The 24,870-nt window shown below is 35.8% G+C and overlaps 1 protein-coding gene across 1 annotated transcript in view; it reads right to left on the bottom strand.

Annotated features, from left to right (window-relative positions):
• TAOK1 (TAO kinase 1) overlaps positions 1–24,870 on the bottom strand; it is a 96,897-nt gene that overhangs the window by 36,728 nt on the left and 35,299 nt on the right. The window contains exons 2-8 of the mRNA XM_043479194.1: positions 20,940–21,161; positions 12,084–12,155; positions 9,433–9,534; positions 8,167–8,212; positions 7,519–7,615; positions 5,392–5,505; positions 599–690 (exon numbers count right to left, since the gene is read on the bottom strand). Coding sequence (XP_043335129.1) covers positions 599–690; positions 5,392–5,505; positions 7,519–7,615; positions 8,167–8,212; positions 9,433–9,534; positions 12,084–12,155; positions 20,940–21,071 — 655 coding nt within the window. The 5' untranslated portion in view covers positions 21,072–21,161. The remainder of the gene's footprint in view (positions 1–598; positions 691–5,391; positions 5,506–7,518; positions 7,616–8,166; positions 8,213–9,432; positions 9,535–12,083; positions 12,156–20,939; positions 21,162–24,870) is intronic.

The raw sequence follows: 24,870 nt of genomic DNA on the forward strand, positions 1-24,870 counted from the left end.
AAAACAACAAACTGGGGATCTAGGGATCTTTTTCATCAGATTAACTGTAATCAAGCATATAAACCCACCTATGGAATATCTTGCACTTTAAAATTTCTTGGTCATAGGACATAAGCTATGAGATGGTCCACTGCTTTAAACATAGTTCCATTTATATGCAACAGAACAAAATGTATGCATAAAATCAAACTGCTACAATATGTGGGCAAACAGATTCACATATCTAAATCAAAGTAGTAACCACCTCAGGTAAAGGTAAGTAACTCATAAATGCTTTAGAGACCATCTGTAGATGGCAAATCTAGCAATCACACATATAATCCAAGTGTTTAACAAGTATTCATTAATATTAAGACAATTCTACAGTGGGAAATTATTTAAGATCTAATTTAATAGAGCAATATAAATAACCTAATATATTATATATAACCTATATACATAACCTAATATATATGTATCAGATAACCAAAATGAAACCTTTAAAATACATTGCTCCCTGTAGCGATCAACGTAAAAAAGAAAAAGCTACAATTTGGTATAGAAATTGAGGTAAAACACAGATCAAAACTTACTACATAGTAATAAAGAACATGCTTACCTAATTCAATACATGTTATACCAAGAGACCATACATCTACTTTTCCATCATACTGTCCTTCATCCATGGCTAAAATTACTTCTGGGGCCATCCTAAAAAACAAATGTCATTTAAATTGAAGTTACAAAAAATGTATGCTATTCTTTTAAAATGTAATGACTATCTATATAGAGAACACCTGTGTGGATTCCTGGCAAGACATCTGGACATAATAATTTTGAATATGAGAAATAAATGCATTTCAGGTTGTGAGGTAAATTTTTACCTTTGCATGTATAGTGTGAGACTCATTCTCACCATCTATCATGATCATGTAACAGCATCCTAAAGGAAGGATGCCTGACAGCAAGGCAGTATTCTGTATCTGTTCAAGTTTGCAGGTTCAAATATTGTATATCCTTGAGGACAGTGATTCTCAAACACTCTGGTCTCAGGATTCCATCTAATTTTTGCTTGAAAGAGGGAATTTTATCACTGGCACTGAATACCATCAGTTGCTTCCCTTGAAATGACAAGCTCACTCCATGTATTCCAGAAAGTATCTGTCACACTATCCAACAATGAATAACCATAGCTTGTCAGTCTTCTTTCAAATTAGAATAGTGTTCCATAATAAAAGTGATTAGGGTAGCTGATAACTGAAACCATCACAAAATTGTGATGTGACTTGGTTATAAAATGAAACACGGGACTTCCCTGAGAGTTCAGTTAAAACTCCATGCTCTCAGACCAGAGAGATCAAGCATGGCCAAAAAAAAGCTAATTCCTGTCTTTCAGTTCAGTCACTCAGTCATGTCCAACTCTTTGCGACCCCATGGACTGCAGCATGCCAGGCTTCCCTGTCCATCACTAACTCCCAGAGCTTGCTCAAACTCATGTCCATCAAGTCAGTGATGTCATTCAACCATCTCATCCTCTGTCATCCCCTGCTCCTCCCGCATTCAATCTTTCCTAGCATAGCTTTGACTAGACAGACCTTTGTTGGCAAAGTAATGTCTCTGCTTTTTAATATGCTGTCTAGGCTAGTCATAGCTCTGCTTCCAAGGAACAAGCGTCTTTTAATTTCATGGCTGCCGTCACCATCTGCAGTGATTTTGGAGCCCAAGAAAATAGTCTCTCCCTATTTCCATTGTTTCTCCATTGATTTGCCATGGAGTGATGGGACTGGATGTCTTGATCTTCGTTTTTTGAGTGCTGAGTTTTAAGTCAGCTCTTTCACTCTCCTCTTTCACTTTCATCAAGAGGCTCTTTAGCTCTTCTTCACTTTCTGCCGTAAGGGTGGACTCATCTGCATATCTGAGGTTACTGATATTTCTTCTGGCAATCTTGATTCCAGCTTGCGCTTCATCCAGCCCAGCATTTCTCATGATGTACTCTGCATATAAGTTAAATAAGCAGGGTGACAATATACAGCCTTGACGAACTCCTTTCCCCATTTGGAACCAGTCCATTGTTCCAGGTCCAGTTCTAACTGTTGCTTCTTAACCTGCATACAGATTTCTCAGGAGGTAGGTCAAGTGGTCTGGTATTCCCATCTCTTAAAGAATGTTCCACAGTTTGTTGTGATTCACACAGTCAAAGGCTTTGGCATAATCAATAAAGGAGAAATAGATGTTTTTCTGGAACTCTCTTGCTTTTCCAATGATCCAACAGATGTTGGCAATTTGATCTTTGGTGCCTCTGCCTTTTCTAAATACAGCTTGAACATCTGGAAGTTCACAGTTCACATACTGCTGAAGCCTGGCTTGGAGAATTTTGAGGATTACTTTACTAGCATGTGAGATAAGTGCAATTATGCGGTAGTCTGCACATTCTTTGGCATTGCCTTTCTTAGGAATTAGAATGAAAACTGACCTTTTCCAGTCCTGTGGCCACTGCTGAGTTTTCCAGATTTGCTGGCATATTGAGTGCAGCACTTTCACAACATCATCTTTTAGAATTTGGAATAGCTCAATTGGAATTCCATCACCTCCACTAGCTTTCATAGTAGTAATGCTTCCTAAGGCCTACTTGACTTTGCATTCCAAGATGTCTGATTCTAGGTGAGTGATCACACCACCATGGTTATCTGGGTCATGAGGATATTTTTTATATAGTTCTTCTATGTATTCTTGCCACCTCTTCTTAATATCTTCTGCTTCTGTAAGGTCCATGCCATTTCTGTCCTTTATTGTGCCCATCTTTGCATAAAATGTTCCCTTAGGATCTCTGATTTTCTTGAAGACATTTCTAGTCTTTCCCATTCTATTGTTTTCCTCTATTTCTTTGCACTGACCACTGAAGAAGGCTTTTTTATTGCTCCTTGCTATTCCTTGGAACACTGTATTTAAATGGGATATCTTTCCTTTTCTCCTGTCTTTAACTAGGATCTAATGTTCCTATGATGCTTTACCTTTTACTTCGTATGTAATTTGGTATTAAGCACAGTTGCTGACTGCATCAATAAGATTATTACCAGGTACACTTGTGTATGTGGGTAACAGGTACCCATGTGCATTTGTGGAAAGACATATACATATGAGCTTAGTTCCTGTGTTCCAAATGTACTTTACACAAATTTTTAAATATATTCACTTTATTGTAAACTTTCTATTGTCAATAGCAGGGTATTTCCAATGTGTTCTTTAAGATGTTGAAGTAAGTTTGAGAAATTATAGTTAGGAAAAATTAAATGAGTAATTTGTTCTTTATTGCAGAACATTTGAGGGTCTTTTTAATATTTAATATTTGTCATTGATGTCTAAAGAGGGGAAGCACTAAGAAATACTCACTCACAGAACCCTTTTTTATAGAGAAGAGGGGACTCTATCTAAACTAGGGTTTTATAAGAAATTTTTGGTCATCAAGAGTAGCAGTCTTCAAATTTTTTTATTCATTATTTACCTTCAAAGAATTTATAAAAACTATGTATCCCTTGCACATTTTTGAACTGATACATAAATTTTATAAATAGTTGCAAAGGATATAATGCACAGTGTGTGTCCACACACACACACACACACAGAATATATGTGCTTTAAAGATACTCAGAACTTGGGGTTGCAGAATTAGTTCACACAATTTGTTAAAAACACTGCTGTGTAATATAATTAGCAAAAGCAGTCTTCACGGTCATATCAATCAGTTAAACCAGAATCACTTTGTGCCAGAAAGTCTGAATTCAATGCAAATAACATGTAAATATGTTGCCATGACAACCATGTCACAGTTATAAATTCTACACTAGGGAAAAAGAAGGGAAGGGGGATAACTGGGGAGAAAGAATAAGCAAAGGGTAAAAGAAACAGAAGAGAGATGACTGGAAAGGTACAAGGACTTGCCAAGAGTTTGGGTCCTGACTTCAATATATCTGACAGATCCTGTATGTTCTCAAATTGTTCCTCTGGTGTAGCTTTGAGGCTCTGACATTCCAGAGCAATGAATCACTGAAATATTCAGGGTGGGTTAGAATCCTTTCTTTTATAAAGCAGGAGAAGGGAGATTTGAAAGGCAGGTGAAAAAATGACATAGTGGGCCTAAGACACCACTTTCAGTATACACAGAGAGAGAAGATACATTTGAAAGTTGAAGATCTGGGAAATTATTCCCTTCAAATTTGCTGACATTAATAATAAATTATTTATGGGTAAAATTAGATGATTCTATTTTCTTGGGCTCCAAAATCACTGTGAATGGTGACTACGACCATGAGATTAAAAGATGCTTGCTTCTTGAAAGGAAAGTTATGACAAATCTGACCACTTATTAAAAAGCAGAGACATCACTTTGCCAACAAAGGTCCGTACTGTCAAAACCATGGTTTTTCCAGGAGTCACGTACAGATGTGAGAGCTGGACCATAAAGAAGGCTGAGCACCAAAGAATTGATGCTTTTGAATTGTGGTGCTGGAAAAGACTCCTGAGAGTCCCTTGGACCGCAAGGAGATCAAATCAGTCAATCCTAAAGGAAATCAACCCTGAATATTCATTGAAAGGACTAATGCTGAAGCTCCAATGCTTTGGCCACCTTATGTGAATATCCAACTCATTAGACCCTGATGCTGGGAAAGACTGAAGGAGAGGGAGCAGCAGCATGAGATGGTTAGACAGCATCACCAACTCAATGGACATGAATGTGAGCAAACTCCAGGAGATAATGGGAGACCAGGGAGCCCAGCGTGCTGCAGTCCATGGGGCTGCAGAGTCAGACACGACTTAACAACTGAGTAACAAACTTAGATGGTGTCTAGAATTTCTTTCAAACTGAGGGGAGAGAGGAAGAGAGGGAGAGGTGAATGCATAGGGCAGGAGAGACCACGTGATAATATTGTTGGGCTGAGTGACTGGTATGTAAGGGTTCATTATACTTTCGCCAAGTGTTATGTATCTTTAAAATTCTCCATAATAAAAATAAAAACAAAAAAAATCCAGAGAACTTCAAGTCCACTACCAGTCTTCAGGTATTCTTAGTATGAAGATCAATGATATACAGTAAACATAAATCTAAAGAAAATACAAAAATTTCCACTTAGCATTTCTAGCTTCTCCCCACTTGAATTATTAAATGTCCCCACACCCAACATGATGGCAAATAATAGAAAAGAATGCAGAAAGAGGCAAATTTTAAAAATTGGGGGATGTAAAGGGAGCACTCCAAATCTGTATTTGAAACTAACTATAATATTTAAACTTAAAATGTCCAAAATAACATTTTATTTTCAGGAAAATGATAAGACACGTTAAAAAATGCACAACTGTATACCACCACACACAATTTCAATTATGAGGATCAAATCAAGATAAGATTATTCTTACCAATATGGCGTTCCCACAAAAGAATTGGCAGGAGATGCCATGGAAGCAGATCCAAAGTCAGCAAGTTTCACCTGGCCTGGCTCTGTCAGAAGGATATTTCCTGCTTTGATATCTCTGAGTTTAAGGAACACAAAAAATTATTTCTCTTTCCTTCACTGGATTGTGTAAAACCATGATAAAAATAAAATAAAAATTTGTAAAATAGAAAAGGAGAAATCAAGATAATTAAGTCCTAGGATAATCTCTCAGTTGGGGTAGAATTAGGATCCAAAATAGAAAACAAAAAATACAAAATTCATACTTAGTAACAATTTAGTAAGAGAGGAGGCAAAACAGCAACAAAAATCAGACATTCAGGTGATTAAAGTGTAAACTCTATATTTGAGGTCCTGTTTATTGGTACAAATATGGTTTTAAATGGCTTTAAAAATTAAATTTAAACAGCTGACCACTCCTTTACAACGGTTAAGATTTCTAAGCAGTCTACTTAATGTAAAAGAAAAAAAAAAAAAGCAAAGCATTTCATGTCCCCAATCATTTCCAAACCGTAGGATAGTTTTCCTAACTAAATATGAAATGAAAACAAACATTTGGATAATGTAATATCCATGATTGTAGAAAATTATGGATATTTATAAAATGGGACTGTAAGTCCAATGAGCACCATAACATACAATTATTCTTTCAAAAACAGAAAAACTAAGTTCTTAAGCACTTACTATAGTACAGTTCTTACCACAGTACTGTAGCGAACATAAATTAATCTATGTTCCTCCATTCATTTCTTTTTTAAATGCAGGGGTACTTTAGGGAATGCTCTGGTGGTCCAGTGGGTAGAACTTGGTGCTTTCACTGCTGCGAGCCCAGGTTCTACTCCTGGAGGGGAACTAAGATCCCCCAAGCCACGGAGTGCAAAGAAGTTAGGTTATAATTCCAGATCTTCTATTCACTTATTTACTAGTATGCAAATTTCTCCTGGACCTTACTCTAGGACCTGATGCTACTATAAAGTTTAACATGTATTCCCTGATTCACACATATAATCAAAATATGATAATTTTCCTCTAAAATAGGCAAAACTAATGTCAACACTAAAAATGCATTATAGAATTGCTTAAAGTTACTATTCATCAAGGATCATCAAGGATTAATACTCAAAAGCATAAAAAGTATTAAGTATCTTTTATTTATCCATAGCATGGAATCAATGGAATAAATCTGGCATTATCAGTTACCAGGAATTCAGAAGATTTAGGTTTAGTTTTAGTCTAAATCTATCTGGCTTTGTAAACTTTGAGAAATTAGTCACAAATTGGGAGATCAGTTTCTTCATTGGTAAAATGAAAAAAGTAATAAGACTATGTAACCCTTATCGTCCTTTCCCTTCCCCAAATTAAATGACTCCACAATTAAATTTCTACCACAAATCTATAAAGCTCACATACACGCAATATCTAAGAGATATTAAGGTTTGATTCCAGACTATCCTTAAAAAGGGAGTATGCAATAAAGCAAGTCATATGAATTTTCTGGCCTCTCAGTGCACATAAAGGTTATGTTTACACTACAGTGTAGGTTACTTAGTGTACAATAGCCTTACTTTAAAAAACAATGTACATAACTTAATTTTAAAATATTTTACTGCTGAAAAATGCCAAAACAATCATAATGGCAACATCAACGATCACTGATCACAGATCACCATAACAAAAAAGAAGGATGAAAAAGTTTGAAATACTGTGAGAATTATCAAAATGTGACAGAAATATAAAGTGAGCAAATGCTACTGGAAAAATGGCACTGAAAGACTTGCTTGACACAAGATTGCTACAGACTTTCAATCTGTAAAAACAAGGTATCAGTGAAGTGAAATAAAGCAAAGCACAACAAAATGTATGCCTGTACTTCAGAAAGTCTGGCATCGTGTATAGACAAAGATAAAACTTATCTTAAACAGATCAGGTGTACCAGTATATTGTTCTTAACATGGACAATCTAAAAAATGAGTTTAGAAGAAATGCTTTTATTTGGCTATAACCAACAAAATTTCAGGGTTAGTAAGTTTTAGGGTTGGTAAATGCAACAAGTCATTGCTTATTAGTATATAATAATTTTCACAGTGCTTACCTATGGATCATGGTATGAGAATGTAAGTAGGCTAATCCCTGGAGAGCACCATGTGTAATTGCTGCTATTTCCACTTCTTGTAATGGCTTTTTGTGAACTTAAAATAAAAAAAGTTATTTGAAAATACCTTTTATTTTTGTTTAAAAATAAATATGCAAGAATAAATAAATAAATATGCATACCTAATATATAGGGCAATTTTTAAAAACTAACACTGAGCAAGAAGGGATATTCTCCCCAAGATAATAAAATAAGCCTACTGAACTTTACAACTAGTATACCTAGCTGTTAAAGTATAGCTCACAGCCAATTTTTGTCTAACCTGACAACAAAAAAAAACAATTATTTGGTGACTACAAAAACAAAAATAAAAATGTTCTCCCTTTATTCTCATATACCTTCACTGTGAACAGAAGAACAGATTAAGGTGAATGACAAAGAATACAAAAAAAAATTTAAGTCATAATGAGAGAAAAAAATCACCTTTTTTATGCTACTATATAATATTTAATGATGACTGCATATTATACTGAGAACATAGATTTTTATTCTTTCTGAAAAATTTGTACATTATTTCAGAAATTTCTCATTGAATTCTCATATTATTGTGCTAATACTATTTTTTCTTAATAATTAAAGGAAACCTACCTTCTAGTAAATCTGAAGCAGATCCTAAACAATATTCCATTACAAGCTACATGGGAAGAAAAGTTATGAAACCATTAAAATATATTATTAAAAAGATTCTATTTGAGATTAAATAAATTTACCAAGAAGAGTTCAAGAAGACAGCTTAAAGCAAAACAAATCCTAGTCACCATTCACCTTAAAAAATGAATATTTATGTATTTAGTAATTTGTCAAATGTGTAAGTAGTGTTAATGGTACATTAATCTTTTATAATACCAACATACAATTACTTGTACAAGATGTGTATTTCAGATATAACTACTACTAAAATTATAAAGGAATATACATATGCTATTACTATTAATCTACAGTATATACTATGCAGCAATACTGAAAATTGCTAGGAAGCAAAAAACTGTTCTCTGAAACTATATATACAAAGCTTAGGTTACAGTTAAAGCAAACACAGAGCATCTAGAACATCTTCTACATGCCAGGTAAATCCTCACAACTAATTTATGAGGTAGACCCTATCATTATGCTTATTTTACAAATGGAGAAACTTGAGAGACAGAGAGATAATCTCCCCAAAGTCACTTTTTTAAAATAAAAGAGGTCAAAGTTTTTCTTTAACCACAGCCTTGTATTTGAGTACCACCACGACCACCATCAAAATTAAACTGGATGAAAATGCACCCAAGGTTACAAATCTAAGTTCAGTATACTAAAATGAAAATTAATTGTGACTTACTATTTATTCAAAATAATGAATCGTTCTTATTTAAAGAAAATTTGCCTTTCTCTTAAAAGATACAGTTATTATGCCCACACTGCTACAACATTACTACCATTATCACCTGATTGGTAACAATGGGGCAAAATTAATTCCCACTTCTTACAACAAAGTCTCTCAACTCTCTAACATTAGTATTATTCAGCCAAGGAGTCATAACCAGTTCAAATCTCACCAGGACTCATCAGGACTTCACCAAGATCTTTGTGGTTAAATAGATTACATTTATGTCAAAGATATGCTAGATTTCACCCTCAAATAACAGAACTGCTTTCACTCATGTTTGATAAACCACTTGAAGAATGATACTACTAAAAATATCTGAGAACATTTTACCAGGTACCTAAAAGGTCAGCTAAATCTCTGCAATAAATTTGCAAAACCTGTATCATCTTCTTTGCCTAAGATTCTAGGAAAAGCTGCTCCTTCTCTCAATAAGAACTAACATTTCAGCCAACTAAAATTACAGCAAGGGGAAAGAATATACCTACCCATGCTGTGTGCTCACGTAAATAGCAGCCTTTGTATTCTATACTGTTGGGATGTTTTATTCTTTGTAGAAACTTGACTTCCTTAATAATATCCTGCCATTTCTGTGGGGAGAAAAAAAAAATGAATAAAGGAAAAAATTATGAACAGCTGCTTTTCCTTAGAAAGTTGTACAAGAAAAAAATAATTATTAGACTAAGATGGGTTACTGAAGACATACAACTTTATTTGTAATATTTAAATACCAAAATAATAAATTAGAAACTTATGTTTATACAGTATATAACTCAATTTACACAACTTATAAAATTATTCCATTCAGGGTAGGACAAATTTTAGTTTTGTAAAACTTACCATCAACAGGTCTTATTAAAATTTTACAACCACACATCAGATATGTTGATGAAAACTATATACCATATTTAGTGATTTTTCTTCAAAAGTTCAACTTCCCTTTCTTAATTGTAGCTTTTTGGTGTATAATTTACATAGCACAAAGTTTATCTACTGTGTTTTTGGCTTATGTTTTCCACCAAACATTAAGGTTTAGTTTGCTTTTTAAATTCAGACGAAGATTTTAAACCCCTAACTGCACACCTTCTAAAATAAAATGTTAGAGAATAATTCATTACTATATGGGAAAGTTCAGAGGAAAAAAAAAAAAGTATAAAAACATTTTCCTACATATTTTACTAACAGCATTCCTCAATGACACATACCAGAAAATACAAATAAACCTTCAGTTATAAGCTACTCCATGACAACCTTAGACACTTAGGCCATGCCCTAAACATAGTTACTCTTAAGAAGCAACCAGAGAACTCTGAGAATACAGGATACTAGGTCCATACCCAGAGACTCCAGAGATTTGGCAGGTGTGGGACAGGAACTAGGAGTCTATTTTTTGTCCTTGTTTTAGTTTTCAATCTTTATCATTGACTTGGGCCCTATTTCCAAAGCCAGGGAAACTAGCATAATAGAAAACTTTAGAAAATGTTTTGTACTAGAATGTAAGACCACGTAATTCCAATGTTATTTCATAAGCCCTCAACAAAATAAAGCAAAACATGTTCACAATGTTTTATATAAAATGTATAAGATATAAATGCTAAACTCAGATAACGTTTCACAGCTTTTAAATTTCAAATTTGAATGATATTTGACACTTTTAAAACAAAACAAAACCCAGCATTTTTTCAGTGTAAAATAGTGTCAAAAAGGACATTAGTATTAGATGAGAAAAGATGACTTCTAAATGAAACTTTTTGTTCTAGGTGTGACTAATCAAAGAGATTCCAACACAGTACAAGCACACCTATGAAAACTATTTCTAAAGTTGTGCTACAGAATGGAAAATAAATGACAGTAACTGTGTAAGACATTGAATTTTTTAGGCATCAGAATGATGGAACAGTAATATAATAGTGTTATTGTACTCATAGTATGATCACCATGAAAACAAGATTTATCATAAAATAAAGAAATTCCAAACAAGTAGAAAACCAAAATCTTTAAAAATTAAAGACCGATCCAGCAATTCCAACTCTGATCAAATGCCTAAAAGTACAGAAAGTAAGGACTCAAAAAAAGTATTTGCATAACCTATGTTTATAGTGGCATTATTCACAATGACAAGGCAGCAACAGAAACCTAAGCATTCACTGACAGATGAATGGATGGATAAAACGTGGTATTTTACACACACACACACACACACAGAGGAATATCACTCAGCCTTAAAAAGGATGGAAATTTCGACACACCACGACATGGATGAACTCTGAGAACGTTATGTTAAGTAAAATAAGCCAGTCACAAAAGGACAAATAATGCATGATTTCACTTACATGAGATACTTAGTCAAATTCATACAGACAAAAAGTAGAATAGTGATTTCCAGGGGCTGAGGGAAAGAGGGAATGGGAAGTTGCTGTTTAATGGGCAAAAAATTTTAGTTTTTTAAGATGAGAAAGAGCTCTGGAGATGAATGGTGGTGATGGATACAAAACAATATGAATGTCCTTAACGCCAGTGAACTGAATACTTAAAAATGATTACAATGGTAAATGTGTTATATTAAAAATAATTATGTTGAAAAATTAAAGACTTACAGATTCCAGTTTTTAAAAATAGATTATATTCCACAAAATAAATTCATGCACTTAAATGTACTGAAAAGCACTAATCATAATATTAATGAACTAAAGTATACTCAGCATAGTATTAATAATTGTATTTAAAAAATTTTTCAGACTAGATATATAGTTTTTTTAAATCAGCCCTTAATTTCCAAATCATTAAAAAAATTACATTCAATATAATTTACTATTAAATGCATCTTATTCTAGTTTACTCCTTTAGAAACTGATAATTCTTTGATGGTAGAATAATATATTATACCACAGTTTAAAAAAATTAAAAACTGGGGGCAAGTTGGGAAGCTTCTAAGATGCCAGTAACGTGCTGATAACGGGCTCTAGGTACAAGTTAAATGGGTACTCAGTTTGTGAAAGAAAACAGACTGAGAGATACTCTTAAAGTTTATATGTACTTTCAGGTATGTTATACTTCTGGAAAAAAGTTCAAAATATCCTCAATTAAAAATACATGTCTTTTTCTAACATGTCAATAAGAATGTAAATATTTCACTTACCTCAGTGGACTGCTTTCCACTATAAGACATTTTCTTGATAGCCACCACTTCATTGGTGCGCACATCTCGGGCCTAAAAAAAAGAAAGAAAGGATTATTGTAAAAATTAACAATCTGGGCAATAATTTCTTTGAGAATAAAAGCATTCATAAGCTACCTGTCAAAAAGGACATCAAAATTGCCTTTGAAGAACATTTAAAAAAAAACACCAATAACCATATAGTGAAACTTATCAAATCATCCAGGAGCTGGTACTTTGGAAAGAAATATAAAGCAGGGTTTAACTTTCACGGATCTAGTTAAGGAAAAACCAGAAATTTGAGCAGCACTATAACAAAGAAACAACATGAGACTTACACACAAGCCTATGCTAATCAACTTTGAAACTACAATGAAATAGACAATTTTCTAGGAAGGAATAAATTACTACAACTGATCTAAAGAAGAAAATACGAGTAAAAGAAACAATGGTGGCAGACTGAAAAGAACATCAATGAACTATCTTTAAAGTACTCTTGAGTGGGGAATTCGTTGGCAGTCCAGTGGTTAGGACTCTGTACTTTCACTGTGGAAGGTGTGGGTTTGTTCCCTGAAGTCCGTGGAATTCTTCAGGCCAGAATACTGGAGTGGGTAGCCTTTCCCTTCTCCAGGGGATCTTCCCAACCCAGGTATTGAAACCACGTCTCCCACATTGCACGCAGATTCTCTACCAGCTCATCCACAGAGGAAGCCCAAGAACCCTGGAGTGGCTAGTCTATCCCTTCTCCAGCATATCTTCCCAACCCTGGAATTGAACCAGGGTCCGCATTGCAGGCGGACTCTTTACCAACTGAGCTATCAGGGAAGCCCAAATAAAGACAAGAAAACTCTAAAAATTTTTAAATATTATAGAGCATTAGAAGAATTTTTCATTTGGATAAAATATACTATAATTACAGAAATGCAAAAGATTGTTACTAGAAAAAATTTCATAATTTACCACATTTTTGTAAAGGGGGAAATAAATATATAAGCACTTAATAAATGCTGAAAATGCAGAAAGGACCCCACTGTAAATGTATTCAAATGCAAAAAAGGCCACACTCTCAGAAAACACAAAATAGAAATGTAGATTCTTAACATGACAACAGTGAAAGTCGCTTAGTAGTGTCCGACTCTTTGCGACCCCATGGACTATACACAGTCCATGGAATTCTATAAGCCAGAATACTGGAGTGGGTAGCCTTTCCCTTCTCCAAGGGATCTTCCCAACCCAGGGATCAAACCCAGGTCTCCCACATTGCAGGCGGATTCTTTACCAGCTGAGCCACAAGGGAAGCCCAAGAATCCTTGAGTGGGTAGCCTATTCCTTCTCCAGGGGATCTTCCCCACCTAGGAATTGAACCAGGGTCTCCTGCATCACAGGCAGATTCTTTACCAACTAAGCTATCAGGGAAGCCCTTTCTTAACGTGATAAATCACCTCTATTGTAAACAACTATTAATCAGGCTTAAGAAAAGACTGCTAAAAGGCTATTACAATTATTACTTAATAGTGCTGCAGTCTGAAAAAAAGTAACAAAATGTAACAGGAAAGAACTAGAAGTTCCAGTTTCTATTTAACTAGAAAAGAAAAAACCAAACTCCTATGTGTTAAAAAATTATAATCTATATATTAAGAAGGTACATGAGAATAGCTGCAAAATAATTAAAGTGGGTTCACTAAAAGCATCAGAACATCTCAAAACATCTTTTTTTTTTTTTTTTTTAGGCTTCACTGGGTGTTCATGCAGCACGTGGGTTGCTCTAGTTGCAGTGTTCTGGCTTAGTTACCTTAGGGTGGCTATTTCATATTCTATATTTAATCTTCACAACTCTTGAAGTAACAGGTGAGCTGAGGCTGCAGAAGTGAGGTGAGTGGGCTGTGGTCACAGTGGGATTGGAAAATTGGAACCCAAGCCCATTTGCAGGAATCTCCACTCCCTTCCTCCAGGCTTAGTTACCCCATGGCATGTAGGATCTTAGTTATCCAAGAAAGTGAAGAAAGTGAAGTCGTTCAGTCGTGTCCCACTCTTTGGGACCCCATGGACTGTAGCCTACCAGGCTCCTCCGTTCATGGAATTTTCCAGGCAAGGGTACTGGAGAGGGTTGCCATTTCCTTCTCTAGGGGATCTTCCCGACCCAGGAATCGAACCTGGGTCTCCCGCATTGTGGGCAGGTGCTTTACCCTCTAAACCACCAGGGAAGTTCAAAACATCTTTTGGAAGAACTTATCTTCAATTCAGATTTTAAAGAGTTCCCAAAGATAAAACTTCTAAATTATTTTATGGTGATGGCTGCTAAACTCATATTTACTGATAATGACTGAAATGCACACATAAAATCGGTGAACTTATGGTATGTAATTTATACTTAAAAAAAGATAGCACATCTGTAAATTATATCTCAAGAGTGGCCTGAAAAAAAAAAGACTCTGTTAAGAGGGCTCTGGGAAACTTAATCATATTCCAATTTCAATTACGAGTGAACTGGTTAGGAGACTGGCACCACTTATTGGAATGGGTGAATCAGATCTATCCACAGAAGCTCTGGCTTGAATATATAATAAATTGATTTTTCCAAAATGTCCTCTGCTTATCTACAAAGCCCTTTATTTTAATCAACATTTCTAAACAGCTATATTCCTTTCTTTTGTTAACAGCTGAGATATACTTTACATACCATACAATTTTGGCATTTAGAATATTCACAGATACATGCAACCAACACTACAGTCAGTTTTAGAACTTTCATCACCTCAAAAAGAAAGTCCAAATTGTTCATTTAGAAATGGTTAAAATGGTAACTTTTGTGTGTATTATACAATAAAAATCTTCTCCATTAACAAAAGAAGATAGAAACTCCATACCCTTTAGCTAACACCCTCCTGTCCCTTTTCTCCACCCATGCAACCCCAAGCAACAACTAATCTACTTTTCTGTCTCTCCAGAGATTTGCCCTTTCTGGACATTTCATATAAATGAAACCAGGTAATATGTGGTCTTTTGTGACTGACTCTTTTCAAGATTCATGACTAATGATACTGAGCATATTTTCATGTGCTTCTTAGCTATTACATCTTTCTTGGAGAAATGACAATTCAGACATCTGCCCATTTTTAAATGATTGTTTTTTGATTGATTTAGAAGAGTTCTTTACATATTCTAGACACAAGTCCCTTATCAGATTACATTTTTTTTGCTCCTATTCTGTAGGCTGTCTTTTCACTACTTTGAAGCATAAAACTTTTTATTTTTGATTACAGTCAATTTATTTTTTTCTTTTGTTGCTCATGATTCTGGTGCCACATTTAAGAATCCTTTGCCTAAACTAAGGACATGCAGATTTAGCCCTGTATTTTCTTCTAAGAATTTTACAGTTTTAACTGTGACATTCAGGTCTTTGGTCCATCTTGAGCTAATTTTTCTACTACGGGGCATGTGTGAGGTGTGTGCACGTGTGCTCAGTTGCTTTGGTTGTGCCCAGCTCTTTGCGACCCCATGGACTGTAACCCACCAGGCTCCTCTGTCCATGAGATTCCCCAAGCAAGAATACTGGAGTGCGTTGCCATTTCCTTCTCCACGGGATCTTCCTGACCCAGAGTCTGAATCGTCTCTGGGTCTCCTGCACTGGCAGGCAGGTTCTTTACCACTAGCGCCTCCGGGGAAGCCCAGGCTACTCTCCAGTTGCGGTGCACAGGCTTCTCATTGCGATGGCTTCTCTTGTGTTGTGGAGCACAGGCTGTAGGCACGCGGGCTATAGTAGTTGCTGCATGTGGTCTGAGTAACTGCAGCTCACCAGCTTAGTCGCTCGGCAGCAAGTGAGATCTTCTGGGACCAGGGATCAAACTGGTGTCCCCCTGCATTGCAAGGTGGACTCTTAACCACTGGACCACCAGGGAAGCCATAAACTGCTACACTTTTAATTGGCCTAAGCTTAATTTAAAAGTGGGTACACTAAATGCAAGGTAGTATTCTGGATTCAATTCTACAACAGAGAAGAGACAAACCAGGAAATCTAGAAAAACTCGGGACACCAGTTCGATTCCTGGTTGGGTAACGAAGATCTCACATGCCATGGGGCAACTAAGCCCACATACCATGACTAGAGAGAAGCCTGCACTGTGCAACAAAAGCTCCCACAGGCTACAACAAACACCTAATGCAGCCAAAAGTAAACAAAAAATTTTTTAAAATAATAAAAATAAAACCCTACATAATAAAGAATACATAAAATAACACATTATAATAAATAATTACATTCATTTTATAAATATAAATAACATATTATATATTATTAAATAATACATGTTAAATTAAAACATGACTATTAAAAAAATCCAAACAGTAATGATAGAATTCAAATTAAATGACCAAGTTAAAATGAGATAGGACTTTTATTTATTCATGTTTTTAAAAAGCAAAATACAAAAATATTAAATGTTCGTAAACATGTTTTCCTTCCCTTCAGGATCACGTATCTTGCTTACTTATCATGTCTTACTAGGTTCCTCCAATCTAGAACAATTTCACAACCCTTCTTTGTCTTTCATGATACTGGCATTTTTGAAGAATATACAGTGGTATTTTTAGAGAATGTAACTAAACTTGTGCCTATCTTGACAGTTTTTCAAGATTAGATTCTGATTATACACCCCTGGCCAGAACACTAGAAGAATATTGTGCCCTTCCCAGGGTATCTTATCTGGAGGTATACAATGTGTCCATTCCTCACTCTGTTACCAATTTACTCACCCTCTAAAGGCATTGTCTCTGGTTTTCCAATGTGTATAAAGTTACCATTTCCTACCTTGTATCTAACAAGCAATCTGTGGAGAGATACTTTAAAACCATGTAGACATCTTGCTCATCAAAATTTTCCTTTAGATTTAGCAAACACTGAAGTCCCAAACAAAATGATAGTTCACTATGATGGTATGAAAATGCTGATCCCCCCCCCCCCCCCATAAACACCTATACCATTCCCTTCACATGTAACAGGCAGGCATTCTATTTTAAAGAAAAGCTCTCCCTTTTCATCCATCCATCCTTCTCTGTCATGGAAATTATGAATTCCCTTTTTATTAAATGGGTATAATTCACTACTATCTTTATACTGATGTTCCAGTTCTTTCAGATTTGGCCCTCCAAGCTGGCTCCATTTTCTTTCTGACAAGCCTCATTTTTTCTTTTTTTTAAAAGCACTTTTTAGCTTTTTGATACAGGGTCTTCTAAGGCTTATCTTTTATGTTCCCTGCCCCTGCAAGAAAATGATACATTTCTCCAGAAATGTTTGGGGGAAAATGGATGCATGTATATGTTTGGCTGAGTTGCTCTGCTGTGCAGCTAAAACTATCACATTTATTAATCAGCTATACTCCAATATAAAATGAAATGTTAAAAAATAACCTACATGTGGAAGAATTCTCACAGAATATCTACTGAACGCTGGCAGAAGACTTCATACAAAACAAACAAAAAAAGATCTCATACAACCAAAGTTGCAAGAATGATCACCATGTAACAGGGTAGGGTGAGTTAAAAAAAAAAGGAATAAGGACAGGACCTGTGCTCCTGGCGGTGAGCTATGAAAGAACAGTTCCCTCAGTGTGAGAATCCCCTTCACTTGTTGGGAGATGGGCTGGGACAGACAGTGAACTTCACAGGCTCAGAGGAGAGTACAGCAACCAGCCTGCGGGAGACAGGGCAGGCAGAGTCCAGCGCAGACGGTCCTGGCCACCTCCCTGCACTCCCCACCCCAAAATGCACATCTGGGCCGCAACAGAAGTCACAAAGGTCTGTCTAGTCAAAGCTACGGTTTTTCCAGTAGTCATGTATGGATGTGAGAGTTGAACCATAAAGAAAGCTGAGCACCGAAAAATTGATGTTTTTGAACTGTGGAGAAGACTCTTAAGAGTCCCTTGGACTGCAAGGAAATCAAACCAGTCCACCCTAAAGGAAATCAACCCGGAATATTCACTGGAAGGACTGATGCTGATGCTGAAGCACTTTGGTCTCCTGATGCAAAGAGCTGACTCCTTCAAAAAGACCCTGATGCTGGCAAAGACTGAGGGTAGGAGGAGAAGGGGGTGACAGAGGAGGAGATGGTTGGATGGCATCACTGACTCAATGGACATGAGTTTGAGCAAATTCCAGGAGATAGTGAAGGACAGGGGAGTCTGGTGTGCTACAATCCATAGGGTCGCAAAGAGTCGGACACAAGTGAGGAACCAAACACAAGTTAACACACATGAAAAGGGACAGGCGAGGCCCCACCACAGCAGCCTCATTTTCGAGGGGCTCACAGTAGATGTGGCCCCACCTCTATGAGCTCAACACTGGTGGATTCACACCGCTACTGGCAGCTTTGTAAGCTCAGTGTCTGAGGGGCATTCCGGTGGATTACTGCTGCTTCCACAGATGGGGTGGTCCAGTACTGGCAACTGTGGGCTTTGAGGGCAGGCACACAGAGGCAGAGCCTGGGTCTGGACTGACTGTGCAGCCCCCACGGCAGGTCCAGGTGCCTGACTGTGGTAGATCTGCCCTACTGGTTTTGTGAGCACAGAACCTGAGGGATATCCAGGGTGACAGCCTGTACTCCTCAACTGAGGTGGGGCTGAGGGTAGTGCACACAGCAGGTGACAGGCAGCACAACAGAGCCCACTTCCTGGCGGACAGCTTCTGTGGAGGAATACACAGTGGCTGCACTCCCAGCAGAAGCACCCCAGTCCCACCTACCTCATACCACAGCTCAGAAACCAATTTGGGGGCTTCCACTGCAATAACTGGGGAGCAGACCTCATCCCCAACAGGGCTGTTACAAGTACAGAGCAAATAGGAGGCCCTGCTCAACATCCAGTGCACTCACTATCAAGAGGATAAAAGTCCCCACACATGAAGAAAGACGTGGCAGGCATCTGTATTAAAAACAGTCCTGGGACCAAAAATATCAGACTCACAAAGGCTACATAAGGATGTTCTCACATAGTGAAAAGGAAAAAGAAATACTATGTGAGCATTAGCCAAGGAAACCTATCAATAATATAAAAAATAGATTTTTAAAGCAATACTATAAAAGGTAAAGAGTGAAATCTTAATGGTAATGGGACAATTCAACAAGATACAGTATTTTCTAAATTTGTATATTTCTAGTAACAGATTAGAAATGTATAAAGTAAAACAAGATAGAGCTAAAAGTCAAAATAGATATCAGTGGAGATTTTTAAACACCTCTTTCAGTTACTGACACAACACACAGACAAAAACAAACTAGTAAAATCAAAGGACTCAAAAGATCTGAAGACTATAACCTATAAATATCAGCTACTTGACATACACAGGTCATCACACCAACAAAAATTTTCCAGTGTACAACTAAATTTTCCAGTGTACACTCTAGAAGAAAATAATCACAAAACATATACTGACTGATCAAGTAACCCAGATACACAAGGAAATCCTGAAAACTCAATTAAAAAAGAAAACCCAATTTTCAAAAAATGGACGAAATATTTGAACAGATACTTCCAAAGACATGTGAATGGCCATTAAGCCTATGAAAGAGAGCTCAACATCATCAATCATTAGGGAAATACACATTAAAACCTAACTAAAATACCATTATACACCCATCAAAATAACTCCAAATGACCATCAACATCTAATGCTGGCAAGGATACATACACTGAATTTTCATACACTGCAGATGGGAGTGTAAACTTTCTGCTTAGTGAAGAAGTCTGGCAATTGGCCATAAAACTAAATATACACCTTCAACAAATCTTGGGTAATTACTTAGAAGAAATGAAAAATTGGGTCCTTTTGTAGACTTTTGTAAATAAAAAATCTTTAAATTAAAATGTTATTAAAAACAAAGAAGGACATCATGTATTAATAAAGGTTCAATACATCAAGAAGATACAACAATTATCAACTTTCACACACCTATGGACAGATCATTATGTATAGACAGTTCTACAATAACAGTTGGAGACTTCAACTGTTATTTCACTAAGTCATGTCCAACTCTTTTGCTACCCCATGGATTGTAGCCCAACCAGGCTCCTCTGTCCATGGGATTTCTCAGGCAAGCATACTGGAGTGGGTTGCCATTTCCTTCTCTAAAAGATCTTCCCAGCTCAGGGATCAAACCCACATCTCTTATATTGGCAGGCAGATTCTTTACCACTCAACCACCTGGGAAGCCCTGAAGACTTCAATACTCTAAAGGAGAGGACAATCAGACAGAAAATAATGAAGGAAATAGAGGACTTGACATAATAAACCAACTAGATCTATAGAATGCACATTCTTCTCAAGTGCACATGGGATATTTTCCAGGATAGACTGTGTTGTGCCAAAAATCAAGTCTCAACTGATTTTAAAAGATAGGTATCATCCAAAAAATAACAAAAAACATAGGTATCATCCAAAGTATCTTCTCTGACCTCAACAGGATAAAGTCAGCAATCAATCACAAAAAAGGAAAAAAGGAAAATTCACAAAACTGTAAAAGTTAAACAGCACACTTTTAAACCAATGTACCAAAGAAGTCATAAGGCATGTTAGAAATACTGAGAGTTGAATGAATAAAAAAATACAACACATCAAAACTTATGGAACCAAGTGAAAGAAGTGCTCAGGATGATATACATTCATTCCCATTTTTTAATAATCCAAGAAACTCAATAACTAAAACTACTTTCATATTATATACACACAGCAATACAAGTGACTATAAAACGGACTATGGCCTCTGTCTCTTTATATTATTATTTTTTATTTTTCCATGACTGAATTGTAAGTAAATGCTGGTCACTGACTTTAGCCTTTAACACTTACAAAATACACTGCTCCAAAGCTTCCATGGCCAATTTCTCTGAGATCTGTGAAGAGCTTCTCTGGATCTTCTTTGAAGAAGAGCTCTGCAATTTCAGGGTCCTTCAGGCTGCCCGCACGATTGGTTGATGGCATCCTGCTGGGCAATCAGCTGTCTGATTCTAATTTTATACTGCTATCCCAATCCTTGGTTCATCTGTATGAATGAAGCCACACTGGCATAAGCTATTGTAGAGAAATAAGAGAAGAAAAAAGTCAGGAAAAGCTGCTAAGAATAATTTGTATAAGATCATTTTCTGATAGCATATCTAAAATTACTTCAGGCCTAAAATTTCACTGAGAAGGAAGTGTGACCTGCTAGTGCAGGAGTTCCTAAACCTGGCTCACCATCACAATCACCTGTGGGGCTTAAAAAAATAAAGGATTCCTACTACACATAGGGTAAGCATTACCAGACATACAATTTTAAAAATTAAATAAATGTTTACATTTTAGGTTTATCTAATCCTTTCCTAATTCTGAGGTAGTGAGCCCACTGGCAGAAGACACAGGCTATTAAAAAAGTATGCATGCCAACTTAAGGTGTACCCATAGGAAGTTTCTAACAACAGAAAGATTAGATTCCCATCTATTAATGATTTTCAAACATAAGAAAATACACAAAGAATTTAACTCAGTAAGTTGTCTTTCTTTTCCTTTCATATGCCAGTGTTTAATCAACTCTTAACACAGACATTCCAAAGAAAAATGCAATGGGAGAAAGTAATGAATTTAACAGACAACTAACTGCTTTCTCTATAAACATGACTCACATTAAAATATAGCCTTTATCAAATCTGCTTCATTAGTAAGTAGATATTACAGATAGCAGAATTACCAGGGAATTAGTTGGTTATCATTTCCTCTATATCAGATTACCTAATTTAAAAAATGGCTGTCATAACTGAGAAGCTTCAGAATCTAGGTTCTGGAATGACACTACCTGAATATTAATCCTGGCAACACTAATTACAAGCTGTGAACTGAGTAGCCTTATTTTCCTAAACTGTAGAATGAAAACAATAGCCTACCTAATATAGTGGTTGTGAAGGTTAAATGAATAAATATAAGCATAGATTAGTACTCAGGCACAGTAAGCACTACATTAAATGTTAGCCACTTAATAAATTCACCAATTAAAAAAAAATCTCCCAAAGCTATTTCATTTGCTTCCTAATTAATGTCATTAGATTCTAGTCAACTCTCCTCCACTTCATAAAGCTTTTAAGCAGGTATCTAAAAAAGTCCAGAAACAAACCCATGTATGTGTACCTAGGAATTTAGCATACAATTAAAGAAGAAACAAATTTTGTCGAAAGAACTAAGAACCCATTTGGAAAAAATTACAGAAATTATATCCCTATCACATACCTTATATAAACACTACTTCTAAATGGCTTAACCAGGCCTCTCAAATCAATGAGTGAAAAAAAGTATTTATAATAAGTGTTGTTGAGAGACACCAATAGCTATTTGGAAAAAAAATAAAACACCTGTTCCTCAAACTAAACATCAGAATTACATACGGGTCAGAAAAGCAAGTATTAAACTTGGGAGGAGGGGCCATGGAAAGACTTCAAACAAAAGGGACAAATAATAAACTTGGGGAAAAAAATGTTTGAAACTTACATTTACAAAGGGTTAGTATCTCTAATATGGAAAGAATTTCAAAAAACAAGACAATAATCTGACAATCTTGCATTCTTAATATATAGTTTCTAAAAACAGCATGCGCACACACACACAGACACACACAAATAAAGCACTATCCCAACAACCCAGCAGAAATATGGGTAGTTCACAGAAGAAAGAAAAAAAACAGAAAGAAAAGAAACAGTCATTAGATATATGCACTTTTATACAGTGGAAGTGGTATTGCAAAAACAGTACAAAACCTATGGAGAAAAATCTACAAAAATCAAATGTATCCTTAACATTTCACACAAAAATCCAACTTTAAGGAACCCATATCAAAAACACATATAAAGTATAAGAAATGATAAATGCACAAAGTGAGGAACTGGGGGAAGTCCCTGCTGGTCCAGTGGTTAGGACTCCACACTTCCACTGCTGGGGGCCTGGGCTGATCCACAGTCGGGGAACTAAGATCCCATAAGCACTGCGCACACTTCCCCCTGCCCCCAAATTAAATAAAAAGATCAAAAAAACAAAGCGGAAAAAAAAAAAGCGAAGAACTAGAACTCATTACACTGCTGATGGCAATCTAGAAAGGTACAACCATTCTAGAAAACCATTTAACAGATGCTTATCAAATTAAATAAACATTATGTGATGGAACAGTTCCTTAACTAGCTATCACTTATTCAAAAGTTATAAAAACAAAGGCACAAAAAAAGACTTGTACATAGCAGCTTTATTCATAATAGCCCCAAATTGCAAATAATACAAATGTCTATCAACAAATATATATATATACAAAAAACTGTGGTATATTCACACAATGAAATTCTTTTCACAGTAATAAAAAGGAATAAACTACTGATCCATGCAGCAACCCAGAAGACTATCAAAAGCATTATGCTCCATAACTCCCTGGCAGTCCAGAAGTTAGGAATCCAAGCTTCCACCTCAGGGAGTGGGTTTGATCCCTGGTCAGGGAACTAAGATCCCACATGTGTGGTGGCGGGGGGTGGGGGGTGGGGGGGTGGAACAGCCGAAAAACAAACCAAAAAAAAAGGCATTATTCTCAAGCAAAAAAAAGCCAGAAATCAAACAGTAAAAACTGTATGATTTCCCTGATAATTTTCAAATAGGCAAAACTACTATATAGTGACAGATTCATGGTTGATTGGGGTCAGCTTTGGGAAGAAGAGAGGAACTGACCACAGAAGGGCTCACAGGAACTGTCTAGGGTTCTATAATGTTCTGTATTTTGACTTCAGTAGAGAATCACTCCTGTCAAATTTGAACAATATTAAAATGGATGCATATGTATATGCATATATATGATGTATATATATACATGCATGCATGTATGCATATATGTATGTATATATGCATACATATGATGTATATAATACCTCAATTAAAGTAACAACTTTAAAAAATAAAAAGGTTTAAAATCTAAAATATATAAGTATATATAGCAAATTTATGAACAAGGTATAGAAGGATGTGTATTAAAATGCTAACATTTTCTTTGATAAAGTAAGGCTATGAACAGCATTACTTGTTAACCTAGATATCTATATTATCTGAATTTTTATACCCACCACTTCTAAAAATTAAAAAAATTTACTTTAAATTTGAGAAAAATAAAATAGAATACATATTTTTAAACTAGAAGCATACACACTCTAACTAGAGAGAACATCTAAAAGGTTATTAGCACTTTAACTTACAAAAGACTAATTCATTAAAAAAAATCTGTATATAAAAAATTGAGTTGAACACAAAAACTGAAATATCCAGAGCACACAAAATTAAGGGTTATTATTCCTTAAATATAGTGGCATCATCCAAATCACTGAAGAAATAACTAATCCACCAAAATATAAATGACCAAAGGATATATATAAACATTCCAAAAACAGGTAATATAAATGACTGTGGAGAGGAGTCAAAACTTGAAAGTATGGCCATGAGTCTTCTTATTGCATTTTTCTCCTTTATCCCTTTACCTCCCAGTTTTGACCTAAGAGTGTGATCTAAGTTATGAAACTATGTTTAGGGTGCTGACAAAAAACACTTAAAGAAATTCTCCCCCTGTCCAAAGGACCAGGAAAAGGGAATCCTGTGATCTGGAGACTGGCAGGAGGGAATGCCTTCTTTTTGGTCTTTTTTCTCTCCTCAGCCATAGAATAGCACTGTCCCAGCAAGAGAAAACCCCAATGAGAAAACCAATCTCTCTGGTCAGAAAAACTGGGAAAACAGG

The sequence above is a fragment of the Cervus canadensis genome, chromosome 1, assembly GCF_019320065.1.
Source record: "Cervus canadensis isolate Bull #8, Minnesota chromosome 1, ASM1932006v1, whole genome shotgun sequence".
NCBI classification, from domain to species: Eukaryota; Metazoa; Chordata; class Mammalia; order Artiodactyla; family Cervidae; genus Cervus; species Cervus canadensis.